General features: G+C 40.4%; 1 protein-coding gene across 2 annotated transcripts; it reads left to right on the plus strand.

Annotated features, from left to right (window-relative positions):
* The first annotated feature begins 8,719 nt into the window (after positions 1-8,719).
* Positions 8,720-19,366, plus strand: ESD (esterase D). 2 transcript variants are annotated; one of them, XM_066545003.1, is made up of 9 exons: positions 8,720-8,761; positions 10,164-10,239; positions 11,180-11,268; positions 12,606-12,704; positions 15,249-15,373; positions 15,700-15,819; positions 15,997-16,095; positions 17,898-18,065; positions 19,141-19,366. In XM_066545003.1, exons 2-9 carry the CDS (start codon positions 10,172-10,174, stop codon positions 19,219-19,221), a joined length of 849 nt encoding a protein of 282 aa, XP_066401100.1. In that variant the 5' UTR covers positions 8,720-8,761; positions 10,164-10,171; the 3' UTR covers positions 19,222-19,366. The 2 variants fall into 2 exon arrangements, with proteins under 2 accessions (XP_066401100.1, XP_066401101.1); XM_066545004.1 differs by lacking the exon at positions 8,720-8,761 and adding an exon at positions 8,951-9,209.

Genomic DNA, 19,366 nt, shown 5'->3' on the forward strand with positions numbered 1-19,366 from the left:
TTTTCTTTCACAAAGAGCAGTGAAATAAGAACCACAAGTGGATTTTAATAGTTTTCATTTTCCCTGTACTAAGACCAAAATAAATTTATTCCTCCAAGTGATCTCACAGCAAACAAGCTCTTGTTTGCAATGGCAATGCATATCAAAGTAGTACAGCTGTTAATAACAAGCCCTTCAAAACCTTGCTCTCATCTTAAGATTTCATTGAGCTTTATAGTGCATAGAAAAAAAGCATACAAAGCTGTATTTTTCAGAAGCTATCAGACACAGGGAATCAGATTGTTTTAGCTGTAAATATGTGACATATGGTGGTATGGTGAAATGTATCAGAACTGCAAATCCACTGTTTTACCTCAGCACTACTAGACCTCTGTATGTAGGCTCCAGAATGTCATAATTTTTTATGTTCTTTGGAAAACTCCCTGCCAGATTTACCTGTTTCTACATAATCTGCACTGATCATTGAAAGACAATACATTTAGTTTATCAGTATGGCCTTCAAGACAGAAAAGCAAAGATGTTTGGAAAAGAACTGAGTTCCACCTACAGATGTATTCTCTGAAAGGAGTCAGCATTGCATATGCATCAACGTAGTCCCTTATGAAAGGCTCAAAAAACCCCAGAAGTTAAGACAGTTTCTTGTCATTATCATCAGTCTTCACCATGAAGGCAGGACACCTGCCCTTCCATAAATATTTCTGCTAGTGCCTTTGCAATTGACCTTAAAAAATCTCAAAGAGTTTATTTGCAAATTCTTAGGTCACAATTCACTGACAATACAAATATTAGCATTTTTTTAGTTCACTTTTATTCTTTTATTCTTCCAGTTACATTGTAAGTGTTCTGTAGCAGAAGAAGAGATTGAGAGTCCCGGAATTCTTAAACACTTTTTCACAGCTCTCAGGAACCCAGCAGTAAAAACTGTATTCCTGCATCTACACAACTGCCACAGGAAATGGAAGCAAAGAAATCAGTATTCAAAACAATGGTTGCTGAATTTCCAATCAAATTTACAACATGCTTGTTTTGTAAAGTCTAGGCTGCTGAATAATTTGAAATGACAAAGATGTTTGGGTGATCCATGCCTCTTTGCAGAAAAAGCAAAAAGTCTGCAAGTTGAAAAAGTTATTTTTTCATGGAGAACTGCTGATGACTCCTAGTTAAATGTCCAGGCCTAAGCCAGTTGAGCCAGCTCCTAGAGGCAATAGAGAAAGAGAGGCAGCCTAAAATCAGTATTTAAGCAAGTGGAAAGAATCACCCTTTAGAATTACCTACTGAAGAAAATCCCAGTCTTCAAATCCCACAAATATAAAATAGCTCCATTCCCAACTAACCGCAGATGTAATCTGGCCACATAACTTTGCTTTTCAAAACTAAATACTTGGGGCTTATGGGGCTAAGTCTAAGCCTGGAGATAGGTATAGGGAATATTTTTCCCCCTGTAAGGGGACTATTAACAGTCACACTGGGGATCCTTAAGGGGAAATAGCTTCTTTGCTGAATGGGTCTTTTAAGGAACCCATTCTACCTTCTGGGAGAAGGTAAAAAGATTCTGATTCAGATTCTTCTGATCTGCCCAAGAAGCCAGTGGCTGATGAAAGAGGAGCACACTGTGACATATTAAGGGAGGTTTCACCTTACAGATCTACACCTAAGGATAAAAATGGGGAAAGAAGCAAGTTAAACAGATTACTGCAGTCACTGTCAGACTACATCCACTTTTATTTATTCTTACTGTTTTCAGGAAGAGACAACTGTTGCTGGGGACTTGTTTGCTGATGGGCAACTGAGGTACAGTGAGATAAAATCAGCAAAAGAAGCCACTCAGTAAGCTAGGAACAGAATCCAGAACTTAAAAGACATGGATGAAGGTCCCCTTCCTATAAAGCTCTACTTTCCAGTGCTAGTGAAAACAGATTTCAAACACACATCTGGAAATCTGCAGTTCTTATTGACCCATAAAAAAAAATCTAGCAATGCAGAGTTATTGCAATTGAGATTTATGTGTTTGAAATGAGCCAGGTTTACTTCCTTTAGGTTTGTAGAACTAGCAAAAATCTGGATCAAAAGTGGTTTGTAAAGGCACTTCCCAAGAGGAAGTCCAGCAGTTGTGAGACCCTGAATGACCCAAAGAAAGACAGATTATCCTAAAATTCCACTTTGATAATTCCCACGAGAAAAAAAGTGTTTTACTGTGTGGAAAGCAGCACACAGGACCTGAAAATTCATCCAAGGAAGGATACCTACTTCAGAAATTCTTTTGAAAGAGGGAACTATTCATGGTCAAACAAGGCAGAAAATCTCAGGATTCAGAAGCAGACTAATCCAACAGTTACACCACCAAAAGTTTTGGAATTGTTGCCTATAACTATGCATAAAATAATGGCTGAAGTTTCCACAGAAGCATAATCACCATGGCTGCACTCTGGAAGTCAATATTTCTGTTCTCCATGTGAGAAGTGCAGAAATTATTTTTCCCCCCTTCCTGTCTTGTAGACAGTGAACCCTTCAAGTGAGAAGGTTTGCTTCAATAGGTTTTTCTACAGTGCTTTGCACTCTGGATCTGTCACTGTCAATAGCAATAAGCTCTTTCCTTTTCTTTCAGTGAGCTGTATTATCAATAGTGACCTATATTATCAATAGTCCCTTCCTCACTGCAACTTAGATTTTTTTTTCCAGAACTCCAGAATATATTTCTAAACTGAAGTCTCCTCTTTTCCTAAAGGTCTATTATCCTTCTCTCTTTATCTTTGTTACTGCAGGGAGTGGCTTTTTCTTACCTACAGTCTCAGACTGCCCTCCATCTCATCACCCAGGTCACCAAACAAGACATCAAACAGTCCTGTCCATCGTATCAATCCCTGAGGAGTGTCACTCTGGCAGCTGGACTCTGGACTGCTCATCAATACTCTCTGAGCCCAGCAATGAAGCCAATTTCCCACCCACTTTATTTCTCCAATCTTTTTAAAGGAAACAAGGAGAATTATTAGAAGTTCTTTCCAAGCCCTTGATAATGTATACAACTTCAACTGCTCCTGCTTTTTCCGTTGATGCAGAATTCTATTCAGAAGGTAATTAGACTGGTCAGGTGTGCTGTGCTCTTGGTAAATCCATGTTGGCTATTCCTATTCACCTTCTTCTTCTCTGTATACCTGGAAATGACTCCCAAGAGGATTTGTCCCATTACTTTCCTGAGAATGGTAAGGCTGGTGGTAAGGCTGACCTGCCCTTAGTTTTCTTGATCTTTTAGACACTAATGTAGACACTTCTAGACACTAACTAAATAATCCCTATATTAGTGATTGAAAACTTGTTCCCTTCAAGTTTGGTTTTTTTTTTAAACTTTCGGAAGACTTTTCTTAAAATCAGATCAATCAAGTTTTTTGCCAATTGTCTTTGGGCAATATAAGCATCTACTTCTACTTTTTCATCTTAAAGGTTGAAAGTACAACCCTTTCATTGCCTGTACTCCCTCTAGGAATCATAAATATTATGGAAAAATATTCTCTCTGCTGAGGATCAGGCCAGTTGTTCCAAAAGCCATGTAGGCATGATACCATACTCATCTTTCACAGCAATAAATTACTCTTTTCCTCAGCTTTTCTAAAAACCATCCTCTCTTAAGTAATCTTTTCTTGTAATTTTGCATGACTCTCTGTCTTACCTCATTATAGCTAGCAGATTTAAATAATCCTCAAGTATTATGATAAAAATCCAGGAAGAATTTATGATACACATGAAGCTCCTTCTGCTACTTCGACCCTGGTTTTGATAAATGACTTCAAGTCTGTGGCCTGAACTGTCCACCAAGACCAAGAAAGGAAGTCTACTGTACATGTATTACTTCAAGGCTCATGTAGGGATCAAGGCATGCCAGCTGGTGTTGCTGATCTTAACTTATTCCATAAGACCTAAAGAAAAGCCTGTCTCCCTTGGAATGACAACCACAAGCCTAAACAAATGGCATTTATGCCTCCACCTCTCCTTGCAGCTCCCATTAATAAGACAAGCCCTGATTTTGTACTATATTATTTATTGGCTTAAATTGGATTTAAATTTGTCCTTTGGCATTTGCTAAATCAGATCTTCATGATTACATTCCTGTCAGCCAATATCTTTCCTTAGCTGCAACTATACATCAAAGTTTACTTGAATATCTGAATTCAAAATACCAGCCTCAAGGGTTCGGTAAATGAGATATTTAAAACTGCATGTGGAAAAATTTCTCAAACAAGCGGACTCTTCATAGGTTCAAAATTAATCCATACTAGAAAGAAATAGAAAACAAAAGACATAATACAAATGTATGCAAATAATTTACTATGAAAAAGAAGACTTCATCATTTTTAATTGTAACACATTAAAAGGAAGATACTTTCTGTCAGAATTATCAGAAGCATATTCCTCACTTGATTTAATACGAGTTGCAATGTGTTTAATTTTCCATTTTTCTGAAGTGATTGGAAAATATTACTAATATTTCTTACATTACTATAATAAAAGAAGCATGATTGGGTGGTTTTTTCCATTGGAAAAGTTGTAAGTGCTTTAACTTCTCCAGGGACAAAGAATTTTTCAAAAACCATTACTACTTCTATTTTCTTATCACAAATTACTTGTTTCTGCAACTGCAAAATCTTCTGTGTATATATTTTCCACAGCCTCTCTGCAAAGAGGATTTATGAACGTGCTCAGCTTCATAGCAGCTCAGAGCTATTGAGGCCATTCCTGACCCCCAGTGCAGTGCTGCAGGAGCACCAATCCAAGGTAAAGCCAAGTGAAAGAGGAGCCAGGGGAGCTATGGAACTGGGATTACAGAGCAAGCAAGACCAAAGGACAATGTTGTGTCCCCAAAAGACCTATGGACTCAAATGACACACTAATGAACAGAAAGGAAAGAATGAAATAAAGAATTAGAACAAAGCAGAAAAAAGCCCTCAATGTACACAGATAAAGAAAGTGAGGATGCATAGGAAAGAAAGAAAAGAAGCTCAGATCCAATTTCCATGTAGGAATAAAAGGTAAAAGATAGATGGATGTAGAAGGGGAAATAATAAAGATAATCACTAACAATACAGTTGTACAGAAAATTCTCCCTTTCCCTGTGCAAACTTTCTCCCATGAAAAACTAAAGACTTGAAACAGGTTGTGTCAATACAACCAGGATGAAATATAGTCAGGGATGATACTGCTGCCAGCATATATGTTTCTTGAAAATCACTGATAGCATAGCATCAGACAGTTTAAGATAATCTAGATAAAAATCATATTAGAATTCTAAAAGACTTAATTATAAACAATTGCAATAAAGAACACCGGATAAGTTCTTTACAGAAAAGAACAGCAAACACATAATCTCTTGGCCAAGTCAACAGTGAAGTGTGGATTCAGAGCTCTGAATAACCAAAAGTGATGATGAGATCACGTACAAAAAGTTGAGAAAAAAAGGCTGAAAAAGCAGGTAGGAGGACATTAGTAACCACCACCCTGAATTCAGACTACCACAAAAAGTATTAAAACATTAGAAAAGTGTGTACCCAGATGTGTGGCTGAGGGAAAGACTACTTACTGCAAAGAAAATGGGAAAGGAAAAATTTGGTGCCATAAGCTTAAAGACATACAGGTTGCTTGGTTGCAATGTAGAAGTTTCTTGCTGCAAGCTTCACAAAAATGTGTTTGGGAGTGTTGAAGCTAATGGTATGTTTTCCCAAGTACAGAAAAGATGGTGAAAAGGCAAAAACCTTTCTGACAGAATGCAAAGACTTTCTTACCCATACCAAGAGAAATTCTTGGTGGATGATGTGAAATCATATCTCACCACTGGATGAGATCATCCAGTGATCTGAGTGGTAAGATGGTAGAAAGCACTGTCTGTGTAGAGAGAACACAGAGAAAGTATGTTGGAACAGCATGTGCTGTATTGGAATATAATAAAGTAAGAGTACATAAGCCAAAATATTTTCCAAACTGACTATCTGTCATTCTTTTATTTTAATATCCTCATTTCTACTGGTTGCCCTGCTGTACCATATAAGAAGCCTTTTAATGATGAAGGAAGCTTGTTTCACATCTGGTATTTTTTAGAGAATCTGAAATAATAGGCAGAATGCAAACAAAATGAATTCACAGGTGAGAACTGCAGATGCTGTCTGAAAGGATACAGAAATGGAATTAAGGTCAAACAAATGTCTATAACCAAAGATACTAGAAAGATCTATACCACAGCACAGAAGAGACTGTACCAGCTTGGCTCCTTCTGCCTTATACTGTTCTTAACACTATCCTGGTGTTTCAGCTCTGTGCCATGAAAACAGCTCTCTGAAGGGCTGAGACACAGCTCTCACATAATTTACCTATGCATTTATGTTCAGCCATTTTTAACTGAAAAGACATAAAAATAATGCATACATCTTGACATGGAGATTTGGGGAGGCCAGGAAACTCATCAGCAGGCTCTCAGGTGAACCTTTCTGAATGTTCACTCTGGAATGGGAGTAAATAGGGCAGAGGTTATCTAATGGACTTGGACCAGAAGAGCACAAACACATCAAAATCTGATCAGTATCACTGCCTGAGATAGGCAGATTTCATACTGACAGTACATAAATAGATAAAAACAATTGCAGATACCAGGGAAAACGAGATGTGTGTAACATCTAGATATATAAGAGAGAAAACAGACTGGCTACAGTTCAGTTCAAATAACCAACTGGGCATTATCTTGCTAGTGAGAGACATTTAGGGAGCTACAAAATGCACACATAGAGGTGGAAGGAACAATCTGAAGAGTACTTAAGTACATAATTTAATTTGATTGATTGCAATTTAAACACAGCTTGAAAGAAAAAAGTTGGGATGAGGAGGTTTAAACAGCTCAGAAACAGACTATTTGTACCAACTACATCCAAGTACAGAGGTAGGATAGGAAAGTTGCTCTGGAAGACAGGATGCAAGGCCCAGATGTGGGGTCCAGCAGCTGTGGTCCAAATGGATCTGCTGGGGAAGAATGGAAAGTAATGGGGGGACAAAATTGTCAGTACCGTGCATTGCTAGAAATAGGGTTCAAAAATATAAAAGGAATTGGAAAAGTCAAGGCTGAAAAATGTTACAGGCAAAAATAGTTACTGCCAAAGCAGTATATGGTACAAGACTACAAAGTAGGAGGGAGCTTTGCTGAGGACATTTTTTGACAACTGATAGGCAAGTTTAGCTGCAAATTTATAAATAAAGAAATAAATAATAAAAGCCCAGCACAAAGTAGGATCATTTGGGTTATGAATAAGATGGAAGCACTACCAAATAACTTACATTGTGATCTTGCAGGCAAGGTGTAAAATACCTACACTAGAATTTGGATTTATTATAAAATCAGCAGTTGTCTGGTGGCATCTCCTATGAAGAACTCTGAAATCCTGAGGGGAAGTAAAACATTTGCAATGCAACAATGCAGTGGTCCCAGCTCAGGCCACTTCAGCAACTTTTCCCCTCTTGAAATGGTCAAGAGACCATGACAGGAACACAAAGGCTGCTTTGAAGTTCACTATTATGGATTCTCTGGTGCATTTCTTGAGTCAGTGGGTTTCGAGTCAATGGTCACATTCTCCCCATCAGAATTATCTTCTACTCAATTAGAGGTGATTTCAGCTCAGTTAATGAGTTTTCTTTGTTATTTTCTTCCCTGTCCCAGGAGTTCTGCCAAATGTCCTTAAGGCCCGTGAATTCTGCTTTCTTTGTGCCCACAAAGAGCAGCACATCCCTGTCCCCAAGCTTTGCTAACCTCTCTCTAGGTCTCAGACCACTGAAACATGTCAAGCCCTAAAATTTAACAAGGCAATTCTATCGACAATCAATTTGTCTTTCTAGCACTTGGACATCAATTAGAGCTTGTTCGCTGCTGTTTCACAGATTAAATCTCCTTTCTTGATTAGACTTCAAAGTATATAGAGACCAAACATCATAAAGCAACTGTGAAAAATGCCAATCACTTGTTTTTATAATTTTAAAAGTTTAATAGTAATAAAATTGTTATAAAAATAGTAATATAATTAGAGTAATAAAAATTTGGACAATTAGGATTTAGGACAATATGAGACAATAAGAACAAAGAGTTACGGACAGTCCGGGTACCTCTTTCTAGGCAAAATAAGCCCGAAAAAGGACACACGTTTACAGAGGATTAACCCTTAAAAGCAATAGCCTGCTGCATATTCATACACCTCATAGATGATGCATAAATTCCATTCAAACAAAGGATTCTGTCTAGTGAGTGTCAATTTCTTTCTCTTAATCCTAATGTCGTCTTCACAGCTGATTGAGGCAGGAAGAAGTTTCTTCTGATAATGGAGCAATAAATTCTCTTTCTCTGAAAGATTTAGGTGTCCTGTGGCTGCTATCTGGCGCGAATACCTCATTCCTTTCTTTAAAAAACATCTCACATACATAGTTTCTATTTTAACATTATGTTACAACCAAAAACTATATTTAACACACTACTTAAGAAAATTAATACAGCATAGCTTTCTAACATAATACATATAATATTCATTTTAATATTTGCGAAAAGCCAATCACAAAATACGCATTTTTCACCGCAACTGTTTTCAGTAAAATGTTTACACGTGTTTTGGCGTGTTGCAGCCCCGGAGGAGGCCGGGCCCGGCAGCGCCATGGCGGGCGGGGGCGAGGGCGGTGCGGGCCGGCCCCGGGGCGGGAGGAGGAGCCGCCTCCACACAGGGCCGCCCCTTCCCGCCGCTCTGCCGCGGTAAGGAGCGGGAGCGGCAGCAAGAACGGGCCGGGAGGGCGGGGAGGCGACGGCGGCAGCGCCTGGGCCGTGCGGGCTGGCGGAGGCGGGAGGGCGGCAATGGGGGCACAGGGGAGCGCTGTAGCGCAGCGGGCAGGGCTGGCTGTGGGGAAAGAGGCGTCCCGAGGCGGGCCCGGGCCTTGGCGGCGCTCCGTGCCATGGCGGTGAGGCGCTGCCGGGCGGGCGGCCTCAGCCTCAGCCCCAGCCCTGTGGGGACAGCGCTGAGCCCCCGAGGGCTCTCCGTGCTGCGTGGTTCTCCTTGCCCGGTGCCCCGTAGGAGCGCGCAGGTGTGAGGGATGGGACGCTTGTTTTGACATTGTTACCTGGTCTGATGTTACCTGGGTTCCCCTCAAGATTTTCTTGTGTGCCGGTGACAGAACCCGCGGGAATGGCCTGAAGTTGTGTCAGGGCAGGTTTAGGCTGGATATCGGGAAAAGGTTCTTCTCCCAGAGGATGGTTGGGCATTGGAGCAGCTCCCCAGGGAAGTGGTCACAGCCCCAAGCCTTCACAGAGTTCAGGAAGCATTTCCACAATGCTCTCAGACACATGCTGTCACACTTGGGGATAGTCCTGTGCAGGGCCAGGGAGCTGGATGCGATGATCCCCAGGCATCCCTTCCTGACTCGGAATATTCTGCAATTCTGTGACCCTGCAGTCTGTTCATCTTTCAGCTCCCTGCTTGGCCTTACTGCCCCGTGCAAGCTGACAGTGACCACTTTTGTGTCAGCCTTCCCTTGTTTCTGTAGCACACTTGCACTACCAGCTGTTCTAAAACTCCCATGCTGCTGCTTGTATTTTTCATACTGTTTGCTGTGGAAATAAGCCTTCTGCTCCTCTGTTTCTGCTGTCCCGCAGACTGTTAGAACTGGTAATTAACTTCCATCAAAGATGAGAATAATGCTCAGTATTGTGGTAGTTCGTGGCTGGATACTGTCACACACAAGAGAAGGAATGGTGGTACAGGTTTTTTTCCTGCATGGTAATTGTGGAAGTAATAGCCTGGCACAGGGAGGTCCAGTTTAACCACAGCACATGGGAATGCTTGTTTGGTAGCCAAAGAGCAAGCCACAGTTAGTACTGAGGAAAAGGTCATTGGAGATGTGGGTGTATAGGAAAGCAGGTAGGCTTTGCCCATTCTGCTCACAAGAGTTCAGCCTCCCCTGTCCCTTTTTTGTGGGGAAATGGAAAGTTAATGAAAGATCAGAAAGCATGTGCAGGAAATTCTTCTGAGAAATGGTAACATTTAGCAAAGATACTACAAGTTGTATTCAACTCTTCTGTTCTCAAAAAGTCTAAGACCAGGATTGTTTTATTTTCAAATTTAACTTTCTTCTTTTTTATTCTTTTTTTTTTCATTCCCCAGTTAAAATCATGGCACTGAAACAGGTTTCCAGCAACAAATGCTTTGAAGGTTTCCAGAAGGTGTTTGAACACGACAGGTAAACGCCACTAAAGCAACCAAGTTGTTTAGCTTGGGGCAGTGAATCCATTGCTGTCAGTGTTTTCAGTCTGCAGGAAAACAGCATGCTTTCACTAATATCCATATTTCATTTAGGAATAATGTCTACTGCTGCTTTGGCTGTGCTCTTGAATTTCTGTGTTAATGTTTAACATAATCTAGTATATTTAGTGCTGCAGAGCTGAGGTGGGAAGCTGGTACTTTTACCTTTGGAAATAGAGCTTGGTTACTTTGGGTTGTCCTGTTTGCAGCACAGAGTTGTGTTTGCCAAGTTCCACTTGCTACTGGCTCACTTACTTCTGTGCACTCTGGGAAAGTGCTGTGAGCAGTGACTCAGTGAATAGATTCTTGTTTATTGAAGGTTTATAAAACCAAGCTTTTAAAAAATTTTGATCCAAATAAAAATAAAATCATCAGTTGTGCTTAGATAAGAGTTTATTGATAGTTTTAGGCTTTAGCATTAATTGAGCAACTAATTGGTCGTAGACGTGGTAGACTTAGTAGATTGAAAATCTCCTTGCTGACACATACTGTGTATTTTCTGTTGTGCAATTCATGTGGATGTGTTCTTCAGTAAAAATTGCTTTGCAATTTGATTGCCAAAGCTCAAGCTAAATATTGCTGTGATTCAAAATTTGATTTTCAACCTGTTCTTTGTTAGCAGCACTGTGAAAATGTGGCTTATTTGTAAGTCTCTGTTTTAAGTATATTCAGAACAAGGTTGAAAAGTTAGCTGTTGCCAAATCTAGAGTCTAAGACTGAGTTAAAAATTGATTTTCCCTTCCTTTAACTTAGTTGTTACAATTCACTGATCAGATCTCCCTTTCAATGAAATGCACTGGTCCACTGAATCCTTTTTTAATGGTAGTGACCTTGTTAATTAAGTAGTGGTGATAACAAGGAATATTTTATTAATACAGTGCAGAGCTGAAATGCAAAATGAAATTTGGAATCTACTTGCCTCCAAAAGCTGAAACTGGGAAGTGTCCTGTGTTGTATTGGCTCTCAGGTAAGTAACCTGAGTCTTAGTAACTTTAAAATACAATCTTAAGCATTTTTAAACTACTGCACTACAGTTGCTGAAAACTTAATGTAGAGGTACTGCAGTGGCAGCTCTTGGATTCTACAGAAACCGATCTTCTGGAAGGCACAATTAGTTTGAGTGTGCTGTGATAAATCAGAATGCAGCTTGGGGGTAGCCTACCAGATTGTGTTCTAAAATGCTCTGTGTTCAAAGTGTTCTACCCTTTAGTTCTAAAAGGTTCCTATCTTTAGTTCCAAAGTGTATATATAAAGGCCTTCTCCTGTAAGGCCTTCCTGTTGGGACCCCTCCTGCTCTTGTTTGTTTCTAAAAATTGCTTCAGCTGACAGAGTAGGGATGTGCAAAGAGCCCGTGGAAGACAGCACGTTTGTTCTGTGGTCTCTACCTTGTTCCAAGTATAACTTTGCAGGAAGGAACTGGTGAACTTGGAAAGAGAGGTACTGTCAGCTGCCTTAGCACAAGCATGTCTGGTGTGAAGTAAACCTGTGGGATCAGAAAGGGCCAGGGGCTGAAGAGCCTTGTGCAGCAGGCGTGAAGTTGTCTCATCAAAAATTAATTAATTAATTTCTTTTTTCTTTTATTCAAAATAAAAAGCAGAAACTCTGTTCTGTAAGTTGAGGAGTTGTTTTATTGAGACTTGTGTTTAGAAAGTTGGAGACCAGGACTGTTAGTGTAGAGACTTGTGTTCCTTATCACAAAATTGCTGGTGGGTCTGATTTGTGTCATGACAGTGGGCTGGGTAAAAGTGTTTATACTTGAAGTTAGGAACATCAGAATTGTCTGAAGAAGTCTAAGCCATGCAGCACATTTATTTCATTGAATGTAAACTGTATTGTCCTGGGCAATACATCAGTCAAATTAGGTTACTGGCAACTTGTCCTCAGAGAAAAGTAGAATCACTAACTCCTCTCAATTTGCATAGTGAAGCAAAATTGAAATATTGGTGTGAAATATAATTTATTTGTAACTAGACTTTATTTGGACCTGCTGCTGTAGAAAAGGCATGTATTGCTGTGGCTTTGGAGCCAGGGTGCTTATGAGCCCTTTATCCTGTTTAAGTATGTAGAATTTGTCAGACCACATGTGTGGTTCTGTAATGCAAACAGCTGAGATGACAGTACAAAGCAAAATGTAGTTGGAGGATGAGGGGTCAGAAGCTAACAGTGTCAGCCTTAGCAAATGCCTGTGGTCAGTGGGTTTAAATGCACAGTGCTGGAAAGTGCTAAAACCTTTTCTGTCAAAAAGAGTTTTGAAACCAGAATGCCACGAGCAATGGGTAACCAAGGATGTTTTTATTTCCCTAGGGCTGACCTGCACAGAACAGAATTTCATAACGAAAGCCGCGTTCCAACAAGCGGCAGCCGAGCACGGCCTCATTGTGGTGGCACCGGACACCAGCCCACGTGAGTTCCACAAGAGACATGCTGACAGTCATGACACTGAAGGGCACTCTCTGTCCTCAGAGAAAGGAGTGCTGCAGTGTGCTGAAATGTGTGCTGCCCACCTGAGTCAGAATTTGACCTCTGCACACCTGCATTGTTCTCTAGATTACATTGTATGTGTTCTTAGTAACAGGGTAGTGAGGTTTGGACATTGGAATTTATTGTTGTGGCACTAAAACTAGAACAGAGGGCTCTAGAGTTCAGCACAGACGAGGAGAGGGAAGAAAAGTGAAACAACAAATGTGTCTTGTTAGAATTCTTGCTGACATTTTGTGTGCCTTGCTGAGACCCTATAAAACCTGCAAAACTGTGTTGCCACACAAAGATGTAATGCTTGCTCTTAATTGTATTTTGTCTTCTAAAGCAAATTAAATATATGCCTTCAGAGGATTACAATACTTGAAAAACAGACTAGAAACCCTTTTCCCCTGCAGCTACAACAGACTACTGAGGAATGGATTTTTAAAATTATGTGTTATTTGTATAAGGCTGAGCTTATGGTATGGGAAATCTGAAAATGGTGGATCTGCAGTTATTGGAAATACTGGGGATTAATTGTTTTGTATTTGTTGGATTCTGCCACAGTCTCATGAGTGCTGTAAGCAAAGGTGTCAGCCTTCTAATATTTACCAAGCTTTAATGGATTGGATCTGACTGCAGGCAGTATAGAAAAGAAGCAATGTTCTTTCCATAAAGTATTTTTTGCATCTAGGTTTTGAAGTTGTGTCAGGTCAAAGAATGTAAATACGTGTTTCTATCGAAGAAGAGAGGCAGAAGAGCAAAACTTGTGAATGAATGAACTTCACACTTTGTTGTTGCTATTTGCTGCAGGCTAGAGATGGGCAACTAACCTTTGCTTTATTCATATTGGGTAGTTGGACTGGAACTTGTTTTTGGTAACATCTGTGTAAATTGTCTCTTTCAATGTGTAACTGCCTTTGCATAGGTCATTGCTTTGTCCAATTTCTTTTAAGTCCCTCATGGTAGCTTCTCTTTTGCCTTTTAGCCTAATGACTGATAAGGATTGCTCTACTATTTAAATGAGTTTTGGTATGAGCTTCATATGATTCCCTTAAATTTTAGCTCAGAGACCTCAGATGTTCTTAAGTCAGTTTGAGCTGTCTGGAGAAACAAGTGAAAAGCAATTCAAATATAATTATGAGCTGAGAGGTATTGAAAATGCTTACATATGCATTTTAATTATGTAGTGCATGAGAATTACCTTCCAAGAGCCAGGAGATGTATCTGGATGGGGAAAAAGACTGCATGAAATCATTAAATACTTGTCATTACAGACCCTCAGTCAGGCCTTGATAGACTTCACTTTTCTTACTTTGAAGGGGTTTGTTTTTCCAGACAGGTATACTGAACAATGTTGTGCAGATTCCTTTTCAAATTTCTTTTTTTTCCAAGGCTTCCTGAAAGTTTTTTTTTTTAGCATAATGAGCACTATGCCTTCATTGCCTGGCAGGGCTTTCTGAGTTTTTGTCCATCTCCAAGGTACTGAAGACAGACTTCTTACATCCAACATATTTAAGCACCCCAGTCCCTGTGATTGCTGTACTGTTAAGTTACAGAATCACTCAGTGTCCAAGGGCATGTCACTGGAGCAAAGTCAACTGTGATCCTTGTACAAACCTGATTTCACACTGTGGGAGGGTAGCAGCCATCTCTGCACAAATTGTGAGGGACTGTTGAGTGACGTGTGGGTTTGCACTGTAATCTGACTGTGGTAAAATAATAGGTAGGAAATAATGGCCTCTCTTTCTCCAAAACATTCCTCTCACATATACCTTGAACTACTACATTAGGTTCTGCAGACCAGGCTGGTCAGTCACAGACTAATCAAAGGGAGGACTGGGTGGGATGTCCTGACTTTCAAGAACACATTTGCAAATTTAGTTTGAAAGTGTAGCCTTGGAAAAGAGGATACAATCCTGCAGGTATTCAAAGAAGAAATTATGTAAGTTTCATGGAAATTATAGGTGGGAGAATTGAAATGAATTGCAGAAAAGGTAGACTTGTGAAATGATAGGAACAGTGAATTATTCTTCTGGAGAATCTTATAAAGAGCGGTGTAGCAGGCATTATTTAAAGCACATAAATTGGCTTGGACACACCATTTGGTGATACATGGTTTGTCACACAGGTCTAATGGCTGAAATAAGATGGTAGCACCAATTAACAAGTGCCAGCTTTTGATTAAGTTCCTGAATAAATTGGACAAAGCTTAACAGAAATAATTTAGAAGACGTGTATATGCTATATTTATTTATGGAGATATTGACACTCTTTAGAATTGGATATATCTGTAGGTATTATGTAAGTGTAATTTTGAAAGTGTTGAAATAGCATTTGAAAGCATTGTACTAATGAATTAAAATCTGAATTGTTTTATAGTTGAAGGGGTAGAGATGTGATTGAGAAACTTGTGTCCCGAGTCTGATTTGTATGGCAGGCTCTCCAATTCTGAACATGTAGTAAAGGAAAGATTTGTCACACTAGGTGGCTGCAATATTGAAGGAGAAGATGAAAGCTGGGATTTTGGCACTGGTGCTGGTTTTTATGTGGATGCCACTGAAGATCCTTGGAAAACAAACTACAGGATGTATTCCTACATAAAGGATGAGGTAAAAGGGCTGTTGGGTTCTCCTGCTGTTGCTGGGTAAGATAAAGGGATGTGGCTCAGTCATAGGAAATTCCCACATCTTGTGTTACAAGGTCATGGGAGATTTCTATAGAGACACTTTGAGTTACTTATTATCAGCTGAACTGTTTCCTTTTGATTTCACGTTCCCCTTCAAGTTGCTTTCCGGCCATGATCACAAATGTCAGGCTAGAACCAGAGATTGGCCTTTGGTTTCAGTGGCATTAAAAGTTGGTTAGTTGTGTGCTTTTTTCTTAAACATACTCAAGTTGCTTTAACATTTTTATTATGCTTTTTTTTCCTTTACAGCTGCCTAAACTAATAAATGCCAATTTTCCAACTGACCCTGAACGGATGTCTATTTTTGGACATTCCATGGGAGGTCATGGAGCTCTTATTCTTGCTCTGAAGAATCCTGGAAAGTACAAAGTAAGATGAATTATAGCTTATATGAGGTATACTAATGCTTATATAGATTTCTGTAAATGTGACAGAAGAAAACATAATACTGAGTTCTTTGAGGGCATTAAATGTAAAAATAGTTTCATTTGCTGCAGTTCATTGTTACATAGTTTTGGTTTTTTTTGCTGCTGTCTTTCTGAACAGTCTGTGTCAGCATTTGCTCCTATCTGCAACCCAATTCAGTGTCAGTGGGGGAAGAAAGCGCTTGGTGGATATCTGGGACCAGATGCAAGCAAATGGGAGGTATGTGTTGCAGCTGCAGTTCTTTAATGACAGATGAATGAGTGATCTGTAAATACCTCACAGCAGGAGCCTGGGAAAAAACTCTGGATTGCCCATGAGCTGGTACTGATATTCTACTACACCCCTTAAGCACAGAAAAGCATTGTTTGTTTCTGGCAGGAGTGGCTCGCTGTTGCCTTAGGGTGCTTATGAAAATGTAATGAGATACAGGCCTCTCAGCAAATCAACTACATTCCTCCCAGTTTTATGAAGATTTAAAAGTCTGGGCTGAGAACAATTATGAGCAGTGTATTTTTGTAGTAGCCTGAAGAGAGAGACTGCTGCAAACTGTTCAGACTGATGAGCCTCATGACATCTTGCAGGGGCAGCCTGTGGGAGGCCTCCAAGAGGAGCCTGTCAGATACTTGGAAATTAGTATCCTGCAGAACAGCATTAAACTAGACAAAGTTAGATTTTAGCTCCAGGACCTTAATTTTGAGCTGTCAGTAGTTGTATATGAATGGCTAAGATACAAAAATGTTTGTCTGCATGGTTGCTGCATTATTTGGGCAGCCCTTCAGTATTTTTAATCTCAACTTAAACATTGCACTGTATTTTCATAATTAAGTTAGAAGGGATTGTCGTGACCACGTACTCAGATTTCCTTGTAAATAAGCACAAGCTGCAGTGCAGTCCTTTGTAAATTGGATTAAAGTATGTCTGAGGAAGACTTCCAGGTCTGATTAAAACTTTACAGGATTGGAGAGTGCTCTCTGCTTTTCTGATTGTTAATTGAGTAGTTTGTGTATTTAGAAACCACGAGTTAAACTTGCTTAGAGTTAGTGTAATGGATTTGTTGTGAAACAAAATATAGCAACCTCCCAAAAACCTGTTTTCTGTCCCCTTAAATTGTTTTGGAGTGCTTCTGCAAACCAATAGATCAACAGCAATCATCAGGAATATACCTTTGAAAGGATCTGGATCTGCCTTTGAAACAGATATACAACCTCTGATCTCTCTATTTTGGCTTAAAACTGCCATGTAAATATGTTCAGGATAACTTGATACCATGGCCACAGTGCTGGGCTGAGCCCAAGCTCCTACTTCCATCATAGTGTCATTTCTGGACCTGGTGGCATCCTGGAAGGATGGCTCTGATGCCTTGGTATAGGACTTTGGATTTTGCTGTCCATTGGTGATTGGTCTTCTCCACAGCATTTAAACACGTTGCTGTCTTTGTAAAGGAGTTGTTTATTTTGAGCATGTAATAGGCACAGGACCCCATGGGTAACATGTTCCCCATCTTAATTGCATTCTAATACATATATGTTTAGAGTTTTAATTTGGTTTTGACTGAGAAACAAATTATTCTTGACCAAATGATCATGGTAGCCTTCAGGTTAAATGCCTGCCCATGAGCTTAGTTGTGCCACACTGGTATTTTGACTTTTAGCTGCCAGAATAAATACACCAAGACACCAAGTTTCTTCAGCAGGATCTAGTTTCTGCAGAAGAGTGTGAATTAGTACTGACTATATTGCTGCTCTTCCATTCTGTAGGAAGTCAGCCCTGGGCTGAATGTGCTGTTTGGTTAAACTGCCAACTTGGTAATTATCTAGCTCGTACATTTGCCCTTTTTAAAGCAATGGGTATTATTTTTCAGTTGCCTGGATTTTTCCTGGTTTTCAGTTCTTCCAAAGTGCAGTTTGGTGTCCTGAGCAACACTGCCCAGGACTCTGTCTGTGCCATTCTTTTCCTGCGGTCAACAAACTGAAACCCGTGGAAGATATGTAAATGAAGTAATTTCTCTTGGATTTCTGCAGGCCTATGATGCCACACAGCTTGTGAAGTCCTACTCGGGCGCTCGCCTGGACATCTTGATTGACCAAGGCAAAGATGACCAGTTCCTGTCTGCAGGCCAGTTACTGCCTGATAACTTCATCGCTGCCTGCACCGAGCAGAAAATCCCAGTAGTCTTCAGACTGCAGCAGGCAAGTTGCTTCTGCACTCTTTGGTTGTCAGATTCTTTGTGATTTTTGGTTCTGTACAGCAGGCAGTGAAGAGAGTCTGTAAGGGGGCAGGCATGCTCTCACCGTGGGCCTGTCCCTGGTCACTTGAGGAGGAGGGTGAGAAGTGACACTTTCCTGTCGTCGCAGGGCCATCAAGGTGTGCATCACCCACCCGATTCAGCCGCGCGTCACCACTAGGTGCCGTCGTGCTTCCAGCTTGGACAGGCTGATCCCTGCACGGGGCTGCCGGTGCTCGGGTGGAGACACAGCAGTAATCATTTGTAATGAGTATCATCGCAGTCACTGTACAGCCAAAGTGACACATGTCCTTCTGCTGCACCCCTTATCTGTGCTGTGGGTTTCGTGTTTAGCATAAAACTTCATTATTTAGTTTGAATGTGTTTGTGTAAATTACGGAAGGGGTGGAACTGCTTGATATCCTAGATTCATGGAAAGACCCAGGTCTTTACATCGTTCTTACCTGTAGCACAGTGACCCAGAACAAGACTGTCCTGAGGGCAGTGGAGTCTTTGTAAGCCACTGGCAACTTCCACCCAGACCCCGTGAGGAGCTCAGTTGTGGAGAGTGAAGGATTGTCCTCTCTGCTTTATCATAAGCCTTGCACCTAAAGATAGAGTTAGTGCTGATGAAGGGCTGTGGACCAGAGGGTGACATTTCAGCACAGTGATGGAGCAGTAACTCAGACCTGGGCTCTGTTCTCCTTTATCCCCCCTGTGTTTTACCAGAAGAACAGTGCCTGTGAGGGCAACTGTTCTCTCAGATTGCCTCTCACTCTGCAGCTGAGCCTTGCTGTTACCCATCTCCAGCTTACAGGCCCAGATCTGGGCAGGTTAAGGGACTTTCTGTTTGTTCAGCTTCCTAGTGCTCATCTGTACTTAGCCTGTTATGTATACCTTGCTATTTTTATATATATTCCAGGTATTTCTTAAGATGGATAAAACCAGTAGAGTCATTACATTTCCTTTAAGAGAGCTTAGCATGATTGCTTTATCATGAGATGTTCTCTGCTGATTTCTTTATTGTTGTTCTTTTCTAGGGTTATGATCACAGCTATTATTTCATTGCTTCGTTTATTAATGACCACATCAAACACCATGCAAAATACCTCAATGCTTGAACCATTTGGATGCGAGTGCTGCCTGGATAATATGAATCAAGAGATAGTGGTGAACTAAACAAAAATCATTTGCTAAAGTAATGTTCGTAAAATGGAGCTCTTCTGATTGTACTTCTAAGAAAAATAAAAGTCCCACTTAATTTGA

This window comes from Molothrus aeneus, chromosome 2, assembly GCF_037042795.1.
Source record: "Molothrus aeneus isolate 106 chromosome 2, BPBGC_Maene_1.0, whole genome shotgun sequence".
Taxonomy (NCBI): Eukaryota; Metazoa; Chordata; class Aves; order Passeriformes; family Icteridae; genus Molothrus; species Molothrus aeneus.

Excerpts from the sequence above, each read along its gene's own strand:
- ESD (XM_066545003.1), top strand. The coding sequence starts at position 10,172 with ATGGCACTGAAACAGGTTTCCAGCAACAAATGCTTTGAAGGTTTCCAG. Across the intron at positions 15,374-15,699 it reads ATTCCTACATAAAGGATGAG|CTGCCTAAACTAATAAATGC; the intron begins GTAAAAGGGCTG and ends TTTCCTTTACAG. Across the intron at positions 16,096-17,897 it reads CAGATGCAAGCAAATGGGAG|GCCTATGATGCCACACAGCT; the intron begins GTATGTGTTGCA and ends GGATTTCTGCAG.